The sequence below is a fragment of the Triticum aestivum genome, chromosome 4B, assembly GCF_018294505.1.
Source record: "Triticum aestivum cultivar Chinese Spring chromosome 4B, IWGSC CS RefSeq v2.1, whole genome shotgun sequence".
Taxonomy (NCBI): Eukaryota; Viridiplantae; Streptophyta; class Magnoliopsida; order Poales; family Poaceae; genus Triticum; species Triticum aestivum.
In genome coordinates this window covers 580,590,894-580,608,904 of record NC_057804.1, presented here as the reverse complement: position 1 = coordinate 580,608,904, position 18,011 = coordinate 580,590,894, and the positions used below count along the sequence as shown (strand labels likewise).

At 45.8% G+C, this 18,011-nt stretch overlaps 1 protein-coding gene across 1 annotated transcript; it reads left to right on the top strand.

Moving 5' to 3' along the window:
• Positions 1 to 10,484: 10,484 nt before the first annotated feature.
• LOC123089265 (protein indeterminate-domain 12-like) lies at positions 10,485 to 13,122 on the top strand. The gene is made up of 3 exons (XM_044510985.1): positions 10,485 to 10,626; positions 11,368 to 11,764; positions 12,207 to 13,122. Exons 1-3 carry the CDS (start codon positions 10,485 to 10,487, stop codon positions 13,120 to 13,122), a joined length of 1,455 nt encoding a protein of 484 aa, XP_044366920.1.
• Positions 13,123 to 18,011: the final 4,889 nt, after the last annotated feature.

The following is an 18,011-nucleotide window of genomic DNA, read 5'->3' as shown; positions in this document are numbered from 1 at the left end:
CTGGGTAAAACATCGTGTCCCTTGTCTCCTGTTACAATCCGCCTAGACGCACAGTTCGGGACCCCCTACCCGAGATCCGCCGGTCTTGACACCGACAGTCGAGGTCTCCGTTTAACAAGAATGCCCCCATTATGGATGTGCACAAGTTGATCCATTTTTTTCTGATCTCATCCATGGCTACATCATTTGCTGGAAGTAACAGGCGTATGACGCTACAAAGCTCTTCAAAGTTTTTTGAACGGAGTTCCTGATAGGATGATTCGCCTTTTCATACAAATTTCAGCAAAGGCCTTCCAAATAGCGATATTCGGAAGGCTCTTGCTAAACGTCGTACCAAAAAGCGATTTATCCTATCTGGGACTCCGTTCCAAAACAATTTTGGAGAGCTACATACCATTATGCGTCTATTACTTTCTACAAATGATGAAGCAATGGTTTTCTTGAGATCAGGAAAAATATGGACCATTTTCTGCACATCCAGAATGTCTCCATCTTGTTAAATCCCTTGAAGGATAAAAGAAACCGAGCGGTCGAGGATCGGAACTAGCTAGGGTACGGGGTCAAGGGCCATTCAGGGGATGAGGGTCGAGGGTCGTCGAGGGGTCGAGTGTCGAGGATCGCCAAGGGGTCGACAGGGGGACGTCGATCAACCCTCTCTCGCTCGACCAACTCTGAAGGACATCCAAACCATAGAAAAAAGTTGTCGATCTCGTACCCCCTTCCGCCCCTACCCGACAAACTCTCTCGAGATGTATAAGAGATTTATCAAGAATGCCCCCATTATGGATGTGCATAATTAAGTCGATCCTATTTTTTCCTGATTTCATCTACCATTCTATATGTGCACGTTCTCTTGTGTCAAAGTATTGAATCCTTTGACACTAGACAACGTGACATATAGAAGGGTAGATGAGATCAGGAAAAATAGGGACCATTTTTTTCTGCACATCCAGAATGGCGCCATCTTGTTAAATCCCTTAAAGGTTAAGAGAATTCGAGCGGTCGAGGATCAGAACTAGCTAGGGTAGGGGGTCAAGGGTCGCCGAGGGGATGAGAGTCGAGGGTCGTCGAGGGGTCGAGGGTCGAGGGTCGAGGATCGCCGAGGGGTCTATGTTTGCCACTATTAATATATCCATCTCTCATGTTTGTATATTAATTGCCATGTTGTAATATTTGTAGAAACTATGGATCAACAAAGAGACTTCAAACAAGAAGAGATATTGGGGGACATAATCTGCGACGGAGGTGATGTCTCGTCGATATTTCTCAATGAAACTGATGGTCTAGGAGAGGAAGCAGGCTAAGGTGATCAAACAATAGAGGAGGAAAGTCATGATCATGATGGTGGCTCCGGCGACCGTGATGACAGCTCCGGTGACCGAACGAAGTCGGGATCAGCTGTTGCAAAGTCTGGCGAGGTATATATATTAATTAAGCATGTGCTGACTAGCTAATTGATGCATTAATTGTTTATGTATGTACATATATTAACTCTTCTTTCTTCTTTTATAGCCCTCCAGATCGAGCAAAACTTCGGTAACAAGACGAGGCCCGAAGAAAAGTTGCGCCAGGATGAAAGGTTCACGATCACAGAAATCGCACGCGATGGCCAACTGATTCAACCCCTCCGGACCAAGGAAGCATTTTCTGCTAAGTGTGGGGTTCTTGTTAGGGACATGATCCCGATCAGCATCCACCAATGGTATAAGCCTAAGAAGGAAGACCCTCAGGTTTCTTTTGTCGAAGATAGACAGAAAGATGTTCTTTGGACCGTGCTGAAGGAAAATTTCACCCTACCGACAGAGGAGGATTCGGGTAAGCCAGTTATAGAGCCATTGATCAAGGCTCATGCTCTCAAGAAGATGGCAGATCTATTCAGGAGGTGGAAGAATGAGTTGAAATCAATGCATGTCGACAAAAACAACACTCCAGAATTCAACGACCAATTTGAGAAGATAAGTGATCACTGGCCCGAATTTGTGGCCCACAAGACATCGGAGAAGAGTAAGAAGATGTCAGTGATTAACAAGATAAATGCTGCAAAGAAGGAGAATCACCATCCCATGGGGTCAGGTGGCTACCTCAAAGCCCGGTCGTTGTGGGACAAGGCTGAGCAGGACCTGATTGCTAAAGGGGTCGAACCAGAGACATTGAACTGGCCAGACCGTTCAAGGACTTGGTTCTTCGGGGTTGGGGGAACTTTGGACCCTGAAACAGGGAAGTGCTGTTGGACGGACGAGCAACTTGCAACACACATCATGAAGCTTCGGGAAGCAATCAAGGCATCGCGGGAAGGGACGTTCATTCCCGACAGAGAGAACGATGAGCTCACAAAGGCCCTCGGGAATCCTGAGCACCCTGGACGAACACAAGGCACACCAGGCTCCATTGCGTGGAAGGTTGGGTTTATGAACGCAGGCGGTTACAAAACCCAAGAGAGGAGGAGCAAAGTGGGGCTGAGCAAACTGCACAAGCTTCAGGCAAGGGTACAAAAGCTAGAGGAACGACCAACTATTGAGAACCAGCGAGATCCTGCCCAAGCTACCCTAGAAGCTACCCTGCCATCTAAGTGGAGAAGCAGTGTGGCTTCCACCAAGCTCGTTCAGCAGCCTGGCTTCACGGGTCCTAGCTACCCCGTGGATTTTATCACGGATTCACACCAGTGCCACCTTATGACGCAATGGCACAACCTGAAAGTCAAGGCGGCTGTCGGCTCTGTGTTCCCTCCTTCACCCAAAGCAACTTTTCACTGTCGTCCGATTCCACAAGGCTATGCTGTTCTGATGGTGGGTGAAATAACAGAGAGATTTGAGGAGCTCCAGCTTGACCACCCTACAGGTGAAGGGGAGACTCAGCTGGGTCTTGCTCTGAAGACTCCATGTCTATGGCGGAAGGAGCACATCAAGCTTCTGAACTTCACGCCTCCGGCGAGTCAGCTGGGCACTCCGCCTCCTCCTCCTCCTCCTCCGGCAAGTGATCAGGGCACTCTGCCTCCTGCTCTGGCGCGTGTGGGCGATAGTACTCCACCTCCTTCTTTCCCTGCTCCGGCGTGTCCGAGCAGCCCGCCTCCTCCTTCGCCGCCTCGTAAGAAACGACGACGGTGGAACACAGACGCCGCCACTCCGGCTGCTCCGGTGCATCGTAGAAGTCCGCCTCCTTCTTCTCCGCCTCGTAAGCAACGGAAGAAGACAATCACAGCCGTTCTGGCTGCTCTGGCGTCTAGCAGTACAGCCGGAGGCGGGAGGCAATACAAATTCGGTACATCGTCTCTCAAGCCTTTAGAGAAGCTACCATACAAGAGGAGAGAGGAGGAAAACCAGAAGATCTATGAAACCCAAGTGAAGGACTTCTTTGAAGCAGTAAAAGCTAAGAAACATCCACCTCCGGAGGAGAAGATAGATCCGGTGAAAGCGAAGTGCACTTTGGATGCCCTGTAGCAAGCATCACCGCCTCCGCCACAAACCAACTATGACCGTGTCATTGAAAGGACATATAAGGAAGCGGAGCGGTCGGGAAGTACTTGCTGTGATCGAAGGTTAGCAAAACGAAGAAGTGGGAAAATAATTCCCCAGCTCGGCGAACAAGCGAAGCAATCGTGCCCCCCGCTCAAGGTGTCTAGCGATATGGCCGCTAATCTTCTGGGGATGCTGCCCGGTACCAATCCTGGAGATTACATGCCCGACGATGCACTTTTTGATACAATTGAGGTGGACACATTCAAATTCCGGCACGGTAAGCCTCTCATCAAATCTGGTCATCCTCTAAAAACGATGATGCGAAGATTCCATTATTGGTACATGGACATCCGCAACAAGTCTGGGACAGGTACTTTGACGCTGAGAGTTAAAGAGGAGCACGACCTCATTGGAATTGATTTGTTGTCTGTTCCATATGAGGAGTTCTTCCAGTTTTTCAATCAAAAGGCCCTCGATAAAACAATCATCACTTGCTACTGTCTGTAAGTACTACTTCTGTAATTAAGTCTCTATATATAGCTCAGCTCTTTCATTGCATGTATATATAATTATCCTCACTATATTATGCATATTGAAGATCGCCGAATTGAAGAAAAGACAAGTCGGTGATATTGGGTTCATTAACATAAATCTCATGGATGAATGGAATGTTAAACATGATGCCAAAGAAATCGAGGCCAACTTGCTACGATCATTACTTCGAAATCAAAACAAAGACACAATACTCTTTCCTAACGAATTTAGATGAGTGTTACTGTCTTGTGCATGTTCGGTTTCCCTCATTACTCGAGGTTATAGTAATGTAATTGATGAGTTATGCATGCGCGCGCAGCTTCCACTTTATTCTGCTAGAGATTAAGCTTGAACAGGGGCTAGTAACCGTCATAGACTCGATAAAATCCCGAGGAGTATGCGACCATGACTAAAATGCTCGAGAAGTAAGTTCAATCGATTATTATCGCACCATATCGGCAATTTTGTTCATTTCCTGATATCAAGTAATTGTTTTCTTTGTTTGGAAGGGTTTGGAAAAATTTCACCGCAGAAACTCCGGGACTGTCGGCGGAGCTGCGATTTAACCACCCGAAAGGAAGTACTACTATCTAGTTCCGCGCATCTCCCATTGATTCTAGCTAGTTTCATCAATACCATTTAGCATGCTAGCTTATTAGTTTGATTGACCTCTATTTCTTGTAAAGTGGTTGTGGCAGGAACCCGGGAATAATTACAGTGGATACTACATTTGCGAGTTCATCTGCCACACGGCCTGTGAGTGGAGCTACTCTAGAAAACAATATGAAGTGCATAAGCAATAATATTCATAATTTTATTTTATTACCATAATTTGTGTTGAGTTTCATTCATATATACCCCCTTCTTCAAATTAGATGTTTTAGATGCGGGATGAACTCCTACCACAAGATCGCATATGAGCAATTCAAGTGGAATTAGCGGGATTCTTTCTTGACCACGTCATCGACAAAGACGGAGAATGCCATGTGGAACTTGAGTTCAGATGTTAGGGGATTGTAAGAGATCTTATATTGTATTTATGTAGTCAGTAGCATTGTATAGATATACGAAAACTTGCTGTTCGACCAATCTCTCGGAGAAGGAGAGGTCGATCTCTTCTCTCTATATATGTTCATGACGATCTTCTGTACTTAATGGTTTCCTTCATTTTCTTACTAGCTAGCTAGCGTGTCGAGTCCTCTCTATACGTATAGTACGTAGCGTCGACCAAGCACGGAGATAAGAGGTCACTTCTCTCTATTAGCTAGCTAACACAATATATGAAACCCCTAAATTAACCCTACAAAACCCCCAACCCCACCCCCCTTTAGAAAAAAGAACAAAAGCCCCAGCCCCTGAACTGCTGACGCGTGGATGCCGTTTGGTCCCGGTTGGTACCACCAACCGGGACAAAAGGCCCTCCTGCCTGGGCAAGCCACAGCGGCCACGTGGAGCCACATCTGTCCCGGTTCGTGGGCGAACCAGGACTATAAGTGTTGGGCTTTAGTATCGACACTTTGCTCCCGGTTCAGCAACCGGGACAAATGGGCTTTTTGTACTAGTGCAAGCAGATTTTAGATAAGACAATATGTGTTGCCCACCCATGATGAACTAGATCATATAAAGAAATGCAAATCCCTATTGTCTCTCTATATGCGGCGCACATGCTTTTCAAAATGAATACATGAACATTAGCTGACCAATTAAATATTCACTGTTTTAATAATACCAGCATCATATCAGATTCCTATTTCAACAACTAAGCTTTGGAATTATGAGTGGCATGTTGTTTCACTTGATGGGTTGAGGTCTTGAGCAGTAATGCTAGAACGACATGAAGCACCTAGGATGATGGTAGTGAATATAAAGGGGGAAAACCATAAGCTTTACGAGTATAGTGACCATGCCATGTCGGATCTGAAGGTGCAAACCGGACGAAGGCTACTTCACAACCAATGTTTGCTTTCAACTAGCCACTACAATTTGGTATGGACAAGAAAAGTACAGTAAACAAGTAATGATCTATGTTCCACACTGTTCAAGGTATCTTTCGATATTCTGATAAATCGACTGATTTATCGCTTACAGGTGTCTGGCCGATAAGATAAATTGGTCGATAAATCAGCCGATATGACGATAAATCGGCCGATATAATGATAAACTGGCGGATTTACCCCTTATCATGGGCCGGCCGATAAGTTCTCGATAAGTGATATCCCCAACATTGATTTTTCGGGTGAGATCAATACCTTAAGCAGATATGAAAGAGTACCACCTATCTTGCGACGCCGTGTAGGCCCCTGCTGATACGTTGAGGGTGTTGTAGGTGCGATGGCTTCAGTGGCGCGGAAGAAGACTTGAGACGGCAGACGGCGGCATCGGGGGATAAGTCACGTTGCCATGGACGAGGCGGTCGTAGGAGTGGCCATGGCAAGGTGGACGACAGCGCCGGTGATGTGAGAGGACGCGATGCAAGGATCCTGGTCCGGCGCCGTGGATGAGAGACGTCCATCTCTTGAAGTGGATGACAAGGTATGGGTAGCGGCTCCGACAAGGTGGAGGATGGGGTGTCAGACGGAGGAGGCTGGCCGGTGTGGGGAGGGTGTTTTAGCGCCGACGGTGTATGAATGGGGAAATGGAGAGGGGCAGGGGGAGGGGATCTCAAACTTTGGGATGTGCTTGTCCGAAATGTTGGAAAGTTATGAACTTGGCCCCTCTTTAAAATTCTGGACATCTCATCGTTTGGGGATAGGACGGCAGTCTTGCATCTCCCCAATATTTGCCGAGAGTGATTTCGGGCGAGAAGAGGGTGTTTTGGCACCCACGTTGGCGCCCATGGTGTATGAACGGGACTAACACATAGGGCGTTTGTGTCATGTCTGAGTGAAGTTACACACTTGCCCCTATTTAAATATTTGCCTACATCGATTTTGGCCGAGGAGAGTTTGCTTTGCCGCCCACGTGTATGAATGAGAAAATGGAGGGAGAGAGAGAGGTCTTTCAGACGAGTTCGAATCAAATGTGTGTTTGGTGCCCACCAAGTCTGAGTGGGGTGAGAGGCGGTCGTGAAGTTACTAACCGACCCCTATTGACAGCAGTGGAAATCGGGTCGATAGGATGTAAAGTGTCAAGGGTAGACAGTAATTTCCATGTCGCAAACACTGGCTTCGGGCATCCGACAAAAGAGAGTGGGTGTTTTGCCGGTTCGTTCAAAATTTGGGAGAATTAGCATTCACGTTTACCATGGGCCCTTGCAACTAAATTCAAATCCAATTTGTATTCGATTACGAATATCCATACATCATTACAAAAGGAGTAGGGATTGCCATGCAACGGATGCATTAGAGGTATAAGTGTATGAAAAGCTCAAAATAAAACTAAGTGAGTGTGCATCCAACTTGCTTGCTCATGAAGACCTCGGGCATTTGAGGAAGCTCATTATTGGAATATACAAGCCAAGTTCTATAATGAAAAATTTCCACTAGTAATATATGAAAGTGACAAAATAAAAGACTCTCTATCATGAAGAACATGGTGCTACTTTGAAGCACAAGTGTGGAAAAGGATAGTAACATTGTCCCTTCTCTCTTTTTTCTATCATTTTTTTCTTTTCTCTTTTTTGAGCACTTTGGCCTCTCTTTTTTCTTGGGCTCATTTGACCTCTTTTTTTTATTTTTTTATACATCGCATGAGACAATGCTCTAATAATGAATATGATCATCACACTTCTATTTACTTACAACTCAAAAGAAAATTACAACTTAATACTAGAACAAAAATATGACTCTATATGATTGCCTCCAGCGGTGTACCGGGATGTGCAATGATCTAGCGTGACATGTATAAAAATATGAACGGTGGCGGAGCCACAAATACTATGTCAACTATATGATCATGCAAAGCAATATGACAATGATGATATATGTCATAACAAAACGGAACGGTGGAAGTTGCATGACAATATATCTCGAAATGGCGATGGAAATGCCATAATAGGTAGGTATGATGGTTGTTTTGAGGTAGATATAAGGAGGTTTATGTGTGATAGAGAGTATCATATCACGGGGTTTGGATGCATTAGCGAAGTTTGCACCACAACTTGAGGTGAGAATGGGCAATGCACGGTACCGAAGAGGCTAGCAAATTACGAAAAAGTAAGAGTGCAGATAATTCATGTACTCACATTAGTCATGAAGAACTCACATACTTATTGCAAGAATTTATTAACCCTCGAAGCAAAGTACTACTACGCATGCCTCTAGGGGGATACCTTGGTAGGAAAAGACCACCGCTCGTCCCCGACCGCCACTCATAAGAAAGACAATCAAATCATGCTCCAATTTCATAGCACCAACGAGAAACCATACGTGCATGCTTCGGGATCACAAACCTTAACGCAAATATTCTTAGTAAACAACAATTACTCACTAGCATGACTCTAATATAACCATATTTATATCTCAAAAAATGCAAGGAATCAAATTTCTCATATATTCAATGATCTTCATGAAAGTTTTTATTATATCCCTCTTGAATACCCATCATATTAGGACTAAATTCATAACTCAAGCATATCGCCATACTATTTATAATACACTCAAAATAATATAAGCGAAGCATGAGAGTTCATCAATTTCTTTAAAATAAAACCACCATCGTGCTCTAAAAGATATGCAGAAGCATCAAAAGAGGAATAAGGACCACTTGGCATATGACAAAAAGGGCAAGCCATATCTGCAAAGAACATAGTGATTACTAAGAACTGATTGGACAATCGAGTTGAAAGTTGACATTTGATAGTGTTGGAAGCCCCCAGCCATAATCACCCCTTGAATCTCCATTGCCATGAAATATAATGGAAAAAATAAAGAAAAATAAACAGGAAATAGGGAACCAACGAAGAACACGATTACCGCCGGCGAGTAAGAGCAGCCGTAGACAGGCGGAGGCGGTGATCAGGCAGATATAGCGCGGGCCAACCGAACAATGGAACCAGAGCAAACAAGCCAAGCGGTGGCGGCGGGGACGACGACGCGACAGGAAGACACATAGAAGAAACATATCAAAAGGGATAAAACAAAACCTAAAATGTGGAAGGGCTAAAGTGTAATAGGAAAAACTAGAAAGGGAAAACCAAAAACCGGAAATCACGCGAGAGGTCCCCCTAGCGCGACAAGTGTCGAACACGCAGCACCCCGAAAAAGTCTCCAAGTCTCAAGGGCGCGACACTTGTCGCACGGAGAGTACCCAGGACTGACCTTTGCGGGAGTACTCCTTAATTAGTGACTTCGTTCCCTTGCCGTCTCCGCATCGATCTCTTGCTGGGCTGGACTTGGGCCGTAGTAGTAGTGGTTGGGTGGGCTTTGCCATAACACATTGTCCTGTATGTAACCCAACAACATCACTTTGCATATATGCAGAACATACTTACAACCAAACATCAGTGCTTGTGATTCTGCTCACCAAGACTCAAGGGGATGCACGCAATCAAACTATGTGCACGACATGGCTTTTTGTCTGTTTTCATTCAGTCCGTCTGAGTCGGGCCACAAATTCAGAATGCCCAAAATCCAATAATCCACTATCAAACGCCTCCCTAACACGCACAGAAAGCAAGCGTGTACACAGCTAGCGCACAGTCCACGCACACTCGGACAGCAAGCTCGCCCACACACGCGCACGCTGCAGGCAGTCACGAAGCACAACACACGCCCGGAATGAGGCCGCGGCCTGACTAAAGCGCCAAATGTTAAAGCAACAAGCAAACTCGAACGGCTGCACCCACGAAGAAGAAGCAGGGGTTAATAGTACTGGCCGGTTAGAACAAACGCGGCCAACGGTTTGTCGCTTCTCCCGGATCTCTCCCTTTGTTACTTGTACCGTCTGCTGCCTGCTCTCGAGTACAGATACAACCATTTTTATTCATCAATCAGTCTGTCTGATAGCGACATCGTCCCTAGAAAACTGCATTATCAGTTAAGCATCTTGGAGATCGTCCTCGACGTCGACCGCCGAATTGATTTACTTACCCAGGGTGAAACATGACATGCACTTGATCCTCGCCCGTCGATAATTACAAGGTGCTAATCTCAGTAGGAAAACCAGCGATCTCAGTAATCCCAGTGGTAGCTAAAATCAGGGGCCTATCTACGGATAATCTGCATGATGCACGTAACAGTAGCGAACTGCGACAGTAGGAACATGTAGCTCAAGACTACTTTTCTCTTCATTTTTATTTATGTCTGATCTGGGGAAAATTCATGTGATGAAATAAATAAAATAAGCAGAACATTCCGTGCCAAGGAGGAAACCAGATTCTGATTCCGCTGTTTTCTTACTAAACGCTTGCATTGCCGTCCTTGACACGGACTGGAAGGGGATTTTCGCCGTTTACCTGCTGTCATGTTGCAGTCTCACCGTTGGCATAAAATCCAGCACCCCCTTCACTACGCTGGCACCCTCTGGAACAGCCAGCAACTCAAGCTCCCAACAACAATGTCGCACACGTCGGAGGAAGAGTCTCTTAGCAGCTTCCAGCAGCAACCCAAGCTTGAGGTCGGCGCGGCGGGGCCGAGCAGAGGCGACCCGGCGGCCATGCCCGTGGTGAAAAAGAGACGAGGTCATCCAGGAAATCCAGGTATGTTTCAACTATTGTTGGTCTGATGAACACACATGCAAGTGTAATATAACAATGAGATGCACCAGATGAATGTTTAAAACGGGGAACGTGCATGTTTTGTTAGAAAGTCTCAAGTTTACCATATTGTATTCTTCTTATTAGTACCTGGCAACTGATATATGGAAGATCAAAGTGTCCTTGTTCAGTGTTGTATAGATTTGACCAACCAACTGATGATGTTATTACTGTATCGTAACAGAAATTTATGTTATTGCTTATTAGTTCTATATTTATCTACAGTTTTTTAAAGCATGTAGCTCTATAGTTTAAAGAAATAAAAAACACGAACCTGAATGAGTTCAGCTCATAGTATGATCTATTTGCCAACTAAAGCATCACAAAATAAAGCAAGTTGTAGTTTCAAGTTCAGACCGCCAATCACGTTTCTAATTTGAACACACAAATGTAATAATTCTGCTGTGGCTACTTCTGGCTGGAGCCGAGAGCTGTGAACTCTGTGTGTTGGTTGCCTTTGCTTTTTCAATAAAAAGTTGGGGCAGGGGGGCGACCCCTTTCGTTTCAAAAAAATTTGAACACACAAATGGTACAAAGGAATTGCAAACGGATACTAAAGAATAGATTTTGATTTACAAAACTGAATTGGTAACATAGCCGGGTCAGAAACTGAAGTGATGAACAAAAAAAGAGAGTTCCAATCTGTGGTAACCTAACATTGGTTTCATGATGTCCATCTTGCAGACCCAGACGTGGAAGTAGTAGCTTTATCACCCAAGACACTCGTTGCGACAAACCGATACATATGTGAAGTCTGCCATAAGGGTTTCCAGAGAGACCAAAACCTCCAGCTCCACCGGAGGGGTCATAATCTGCCATGGAAGCTCAAGCAGAGAAGCAGCACTGACGCTAAGAAGAAGGTGTATGTCTGCCCTGAGGTCACCTGCCCTCATCACGACGCCACCCGAGCTTTGGGTGATCTCACAGGCATAAAAAAACACTTCTCCAGGAAGCATGGGGAGAAGAAGTGGAAGTGCGAGAGATGTTCGAAGAAGTATGCTGTCCAATCTGACTGGAAGGCTCACACTAAGATATGTGGCACGAAGGAGTACCGATGCGATTGCGGAACTATATTCTCAAGGTATGCTTCTCACTTTGGATAATCACACCAAGAATTCAAGCAAATGCATCATTAGCCATGAAAAACAAATATATTTATCAAGGTTCAAGGATACATGAACATTAAGGTCATTCAGTAAAATAACAGTGCATGTAGACCGAAGTACTGACGTCGTATTTACAAAATGCAGACGCATAGTCTGCAGCTAATTGCAACTGAAAATCACATGCTATATGTAGCTTATGTCTCTGTTGCTTACGAGGAAAATATTGTTTTTACCTTTCCATATTCACACAGTTTACATACTACTATTTGAAGCAATGCATTGCAATATTTTAGCATCTGTGGCAGGCCCTGATGGGAGTATCATATTAGACTAGCCATGGAGCTCACCGCAGCCATGCCATTTAAAATGCAGACTTTCTTGGAACTCGATATTTAGCTCTACTTTATGTTAATGCAGAAAGGATAGCTTCATCACGCATCGGGCCTTCTGCGATGTATTAGCTGAAGACAACTCAAGGGTTAACCACAGCCTTGCTACAATGGTGGGAAGTCTGCATGGTCAGCATGACATGTATTCACATGGGGTGCCTAGCCCCACTGATATGGTTGCAAACATGTCCAGCAATGACCATAACTCAGACATGCATCTAAGATCTTTATCTCCTTATGCTCTCATCACAAGGAACACTGCCTTGTTCTCCAACCAGATACCACCCAAGGATCCAGGATTCCCACTTGATGGAAGTGCATCAGGCTACCCTTACATGTCCATGAACTCCCCATACATGTCGGCGACAGCCCTGCTGCAGAAAGCTGCAGAGATGGGAGCAAAGACCAGCCAAGATCCCATTTCACCATTGCTTCTAAAAGGATTCGCAAACAACTTCACCAGTGCTAGAGACCATATGGGCATATCTTCTGGAAGCCAAGGAGATTCTATGGGGAATTCAGCAGCTAACAGTGTTTGCATGAAGGCTGCCGAAGATGAGAGCATGAATGGTCACAACAATATCTTGATCAACTCAGCATGGACCAGCGGCATGATGACACCGACTACCGTGCCTTTAATTGGGCTCATGAACAATCCATTTTCCATGAGACAAGAGAAGGAGAGCCCTCAGATTATGCCCGATATCCAGACGCAGCACAACAGACAGGAAAACATTTCAGAGGTAGGAGATGCGGGCCTAACACAGGACTTTCTAGGGTTAGGAGGCAACGGGAATTTGGATATAAGCTCTGGGACCTATAATACGGATGTGACAGCATTGAGCTATTCTGATGACCAACAGAAAAATCAGGAGCAAATGTATTCTTACCATGAGTCATCGCTTGACTCCACTGCATTGGACAAACCTATGTGGGATTCATGATGCAAACGATTTCCTTACTCTGGTACTAGTTCAGTTTTAGCTAAGCTGCCCGAGGTGCAGAATTAGCCATTACCAAGGTATAGCATGTATGAGACAGCACACCATGTGTTTTGTTAACTTGAATATGGTCAAGAACTAGATAGTACCATTTTATTGGCAAACTCAGGAAGTAGCCAGGCAATCTTATCAACATAATGGGGGCATTCGGGGTGGATTTAAGTAACTATTGTATTTTCCTTTGGCAGAAATGTTAATAAATATTTTGGAAGAAGTTGGCACAAAAATTTGAATCGGTGGATGTAGATTGTAGATCAATGTATTCAGCTAAAGAATAGTTGGGATCAACAATGTTATACTCCCTCCGTCCCAAAATACTTGTCGGAGGAATGGACGTATCTAGATGTATTTTAGTATTAGATACATTCCTTTTTAGTCATTTCTACGACAAGTATTTCCGGACGAAGGGAGTAAAAAACAGTCATTCAAAGCAAACAACAGAGTATTCCTTAGAGCATCTCTAGCCCTTGCCATAAACTTTAAGGCCATCTCCAATGTTGGATGCTTATATAGGCGCTTTTGGCGGAAAAAATATCCAAAAATAAAATGGGATCTAGCGTCCTTTCTTCCAATGTCAGGCGCTAATAACAGGCTCCAATTCCTATTACTTCGTAGTAGGAATATAAGAGTGTTTTGATCACTAAAGTAGTGATCTAAATACTCTTATATTTCTTTACATGGGAGTAGAAAGAAGGGCCCAACCCTCTCGTACGGGAAAGACTGAGCCTAGCGCTCGATGCTTTTCTTTGCATCGATGTCACACTTAGTGCTGGGAATAAACAGCCTAACTGACAATCTACCAGGATTTATATCCTAGGGCCCTGGCCTAGCTCCTCCCGATGGCTTAAGTCCCTAGACGAACTACCCACAAAACTTAACTCCCTCTCTCTCCTTAATTAGCTTTCATCTGCCATGCATAGACATGGAAATGTAAAAACATGCGCTCGTCCCTTAAGGTGACGGTTAGCGTACTTCACGGAGGGGCATTCTCAGGGCGATCCCAGTTCCGCTAGGGTTCCGGCCTGGCCAACGCCGTCGTTCGTCGATCTGCACCGCTGCTGTTCGCTCAACAACACCTCTCTACAAACCATCTCGTCCTCTTTCCGTCCCATCCACCATAAGCCTTCCGCGAGCTAGGGATCGCGGTCGTACACCACCAGTTCTTCCCTAGGGTTTTTTCTGTCTTGGTGTGTGGGGGTGTGTTGGTGCGATGGAGGGCTTGGAAGGCTTAATGAGGGGTTTGAAGCTTTCGGCGGTGGAGAGGAAGGGAGTGAAGCTAGGGCAGAAGGAGAAGGGGAAATCTCAAGACTGCGCACTGGACGATCCCCAAGCAGTGGGAAAGCTGTTCTCGGAAAAACCTAAGATTGCGGGGATAGTAGGGCAAACTTTGGGTAGGATCTGGTGTCTTAAAGGACTGGAGTGCAAAGAACTAGAGACAAATATCTTCCTGTTCACCTTCCGGCAAGCATCAGGTTGGAGACGAGCTTTGGAGGAAGGCCCCTGGTGGTTTGATAATGAACTATTAGTCATGGAGGAGTTCGACCCGGAGAAGACAGTGGAGGAGTATGACTTCAACCTTGTACCCATGTGGCTCCAGATCTTCAGTCTTCCCCTGGGATACATGAATAGAGCCACTGGGGAGATTATAGGTGCTGATTTTTATGAGTTTCTGGATGTGGATGTTGGGCATGATGGCAAGGCAATGGGGAAGTACCTCCGCGTGAAGGTAAAGCTCGATATCAATGAGCCTCTTCCTAGGGGTTTTGTTCTGGATAGGGAGAGGGGACAGGAGGCGGGAAAGGACAGAGCAGTAGAGGAGGCTGACGAGAATAATAGTAAGAAGAAGAAGAAGAAGGAATTATTGTAGTGCCGTTTTGAATATGAGCACATGCCAGATTTCTGCTATACTTGTGGGGTGATCGGACATGGTGAAAAGGAATGCAGCAGAAAGTCTAGTAGGGGAGAGGCACCACAATATGGTCCATGGATGAGGGCCGAGGAAAACAGTAGAAGAGGGGAGGACGGAGGAAAAGGGAATTGGCACGGTTCTCGGGGTAGCATTGACAGAAGGAGCATAGGTGGAGGGAGAGGGAGTCAAGGTTCTCATTCGTCAGGGGAAAGGAGGCAATATAGCTGGGGGAGGGGCTCCGACGGCTCAGGGAGCAATGCGGCTTCCTGGAAAAAAGAAATCACATGCTCAAAAAATAGTGACAAGACCATATCTATTGAGGAGAAGGAGGTCACGAGTCATATGAAACCGGCAGAGAAAACGGACACAGTTATAACAAATAGGGCTGCTAAAAGCCTCCAGTTCCAACCGGCTCCAAGTATTCTACATGAAGGAGAATAGAACAATATGGCAGTAGACCTACCTGATAGTGAAAATCTCCGACTGGTAGTGCAACTTGAAGGTGTGAATGATGGAGTAGAGGAGACAATTAAGAACGATGGTGAGAAGGGTATCCCTAGGAAGGAGATGTCAGAGTTGCATGCTGAAAAGGGGAAGGAGGGCAAGAAATTCAGGAGGAAGGTGCGTCCGGAGGGAGTGGGCTTGAACAATAATCTGGATGTTAAACTGGGGAAGAGAGGAGGGGAAGATATGGACACTAATTAATGCAGGCAGCAACGGTAAGAGGGGCAGAAGAGGAGATATCTCTGATCGTATGGAGGAACACTTGCCAACAGTTCAGGAGGCAGGAGGAGAAGTAATCCACACAACCAATAGCATATCGGCCGGGCTGCTTGAGCAGGCCCGCCGGGAGCAATGAAAATAGTAAGCTAGAACTGTCGGGGTCTCGGGAATGGCCCGGCAGTTTGTTCTCTTCTCGAGCTGGGAAGAGTGGAGGACCCCGATATTTTGTTCCTGTGTGAGACTAGAATGAAGGAGAAGGAGCTAGGGAGGTTCAAGTAGTTGTTGGGGCTCGCCAACATGGTTGCGTGGAAGGATGAGGGGACTGGGAGAGGGGTGGCTTTGTTTTGGCATAGAGGAGTGGATGTGACCTTGAGATCATATGGAAGGCGGCATGTGGATGTGGATGTGCAGGAGGAGGGTGGCTTGGTTTGGCGACTGACGGGAGTGTATGGAGAATCAGCTATGGAGAGGAAGAAGGAGACTTGGAGGCTTTTGAAAATTCTAAAGCAGCAACACCAGAATGGAAGACCCTGGCTGTGCCTGGGGGACTTCAATGAAATCCTAACAAGCTACGAGAAGGTAGGAGGAGCGAACCGGCCGCAACACTATCTGGACAGCTTCCGCGAGGCTCTGAATACCTGTGGGCTCTAGGACATTGGATTTGAAGGCGATATGTATACATGGAGAAATCATAGTAAAGAGCTACGCACGTATATTTGTGAAAGGCTCGACCGGGCAACAGCAAACGATGAATGGTGTGACACGTTCCCAAATTATGCGGTAGTCAATGGTGAGCCTCGACACTCTGACCACCGGCTGATTATTGTGCATATGGAAGGCATGGATAGGATATGGAAGAGAGGTGACCTCCTATTTCGGTTTGAGGCCCGGTGGCTGCAGAAAGATGGGTGCGAGGAGGTGATAAGAGAAGCTTGGGAGAATAACTGCTCGACAGGAGCTGGGGGTGTGGCTGATGGTTTAAGAGCAGTGGCTACTAAAATGCATACTTGGAGCAAGGAGGTGTTGGGAGAGCTTGATGGACATATCAAACAAGTTAATGCAGATCTGGAAAGATGCATGAAAGAGACGGTCTCAGAGGGGAAAATTAAGGAGGAAGCAAGGCTTAGAGGCTTGTTGGAGGAGCTAAAAAAACAAGAAATACACAGAGCTCCAGCAACGAGCACATATGTGGTGGTTGCGTGGTGGAAGCAAAAACATAAAATATTTATAGTCTGTGGCATCGACAAGGAAGAAGGCTAACATGCTCAAGGAGATTAGGAGGGAGGATAGTACGGTGGTGGAGGAAGGGGAGGTTTTAACTAATTTTGTGCGTTCGTTTTTTCAGGACCTATTCACTTCATCCAACCCACACCGACTCTCAAAACTGATTGACAAGGTTCAGCCACGAGTGACTAGCTCCATGTGTGCGATCCTTGAGGCAGAATACACCAGAGAGGAGGTAAAAGCGACACTGGACCATATAGGCGACCTTAAGGCCCAGGGGCCGAACGACATGCCTGCGGTCGTCTTCAAACGACACTGGCACTTTATGGGGGATGAGGTTGTGAAGGAGGTGCTTGCGGTACTGAATGGAGGACAGATTCCGGAAGGTTGGAATGATACGCTAGTTGTCCTAATCCCGAAAATTAAAAACCCGAAGAGAATTAAGGACCTCCGACCCATCAGTTTATGCAATGTAGTCTACAAGCTTGTATCCAAGGTCATTGCAAATAGACTGAAATTGGTGATCCCGGAAGTCATCTCTGACAATCAAAGTGCGTTCGTTCCTGGTAGGCTGATAACGAACAATGTACTAATAGCTTATGAGATATCTTAGTATTTGATGAACAAGAAGAATGGTAAGAATGGAGTTGCGGCTATCAAAGCAGACATGAGTAAGGCCTATGATAGGGTAGAATGGTGTTTCCTGGAGGCCATGTTATGCAAGCTGGGATTTAGCAGATATTGGACTGATCTCGTAATGAAATGTGTAAGAACTGTCCGGTACCAGAACAAAGTTAATGGCGAGCTTATGTCCCAATTCAGTCTGTCGAGAGGTTTGCGGTAGGGAGACCCTATCTCTCCCTACCTGTTTGTCATTTGTGCGGAAGGTTTGTCGGCATTATTACTCGACGCGGAGGAGAACGGAACCATGCATGGGGTAAAAATCTGTCCAAGGGCGCCATGTGTATCACACCTG

What these genes read in the sequence shown, in the direction of transcription:
- LOC123089265 (XM_044510985.1), top strand. Translation starts at nt 10,485, where the DNA reads ATGTCGCACACGTCGGAGGAAGAGTCTCTTAGCAGCTTCCAGCAGCAA. An exon ending in AGGTCATCCAGGAAATCCAG is followed by an intron (nt 10,627 to 11,367) that starts GTATGTTTCAAC and finishes TCCATCTTGCAG; the next exon opens with ACCCAGACGTGGAAGTAGTA. An exon ending in TGCGGAACTATATTCTCAAG is followed by an intron (nt 11,765 to 12,206) that starts GTATGCTTCTCA and finishes ATGTTAATGCAG; the next exon opens with AAAGGATAGCTTCATCACGC.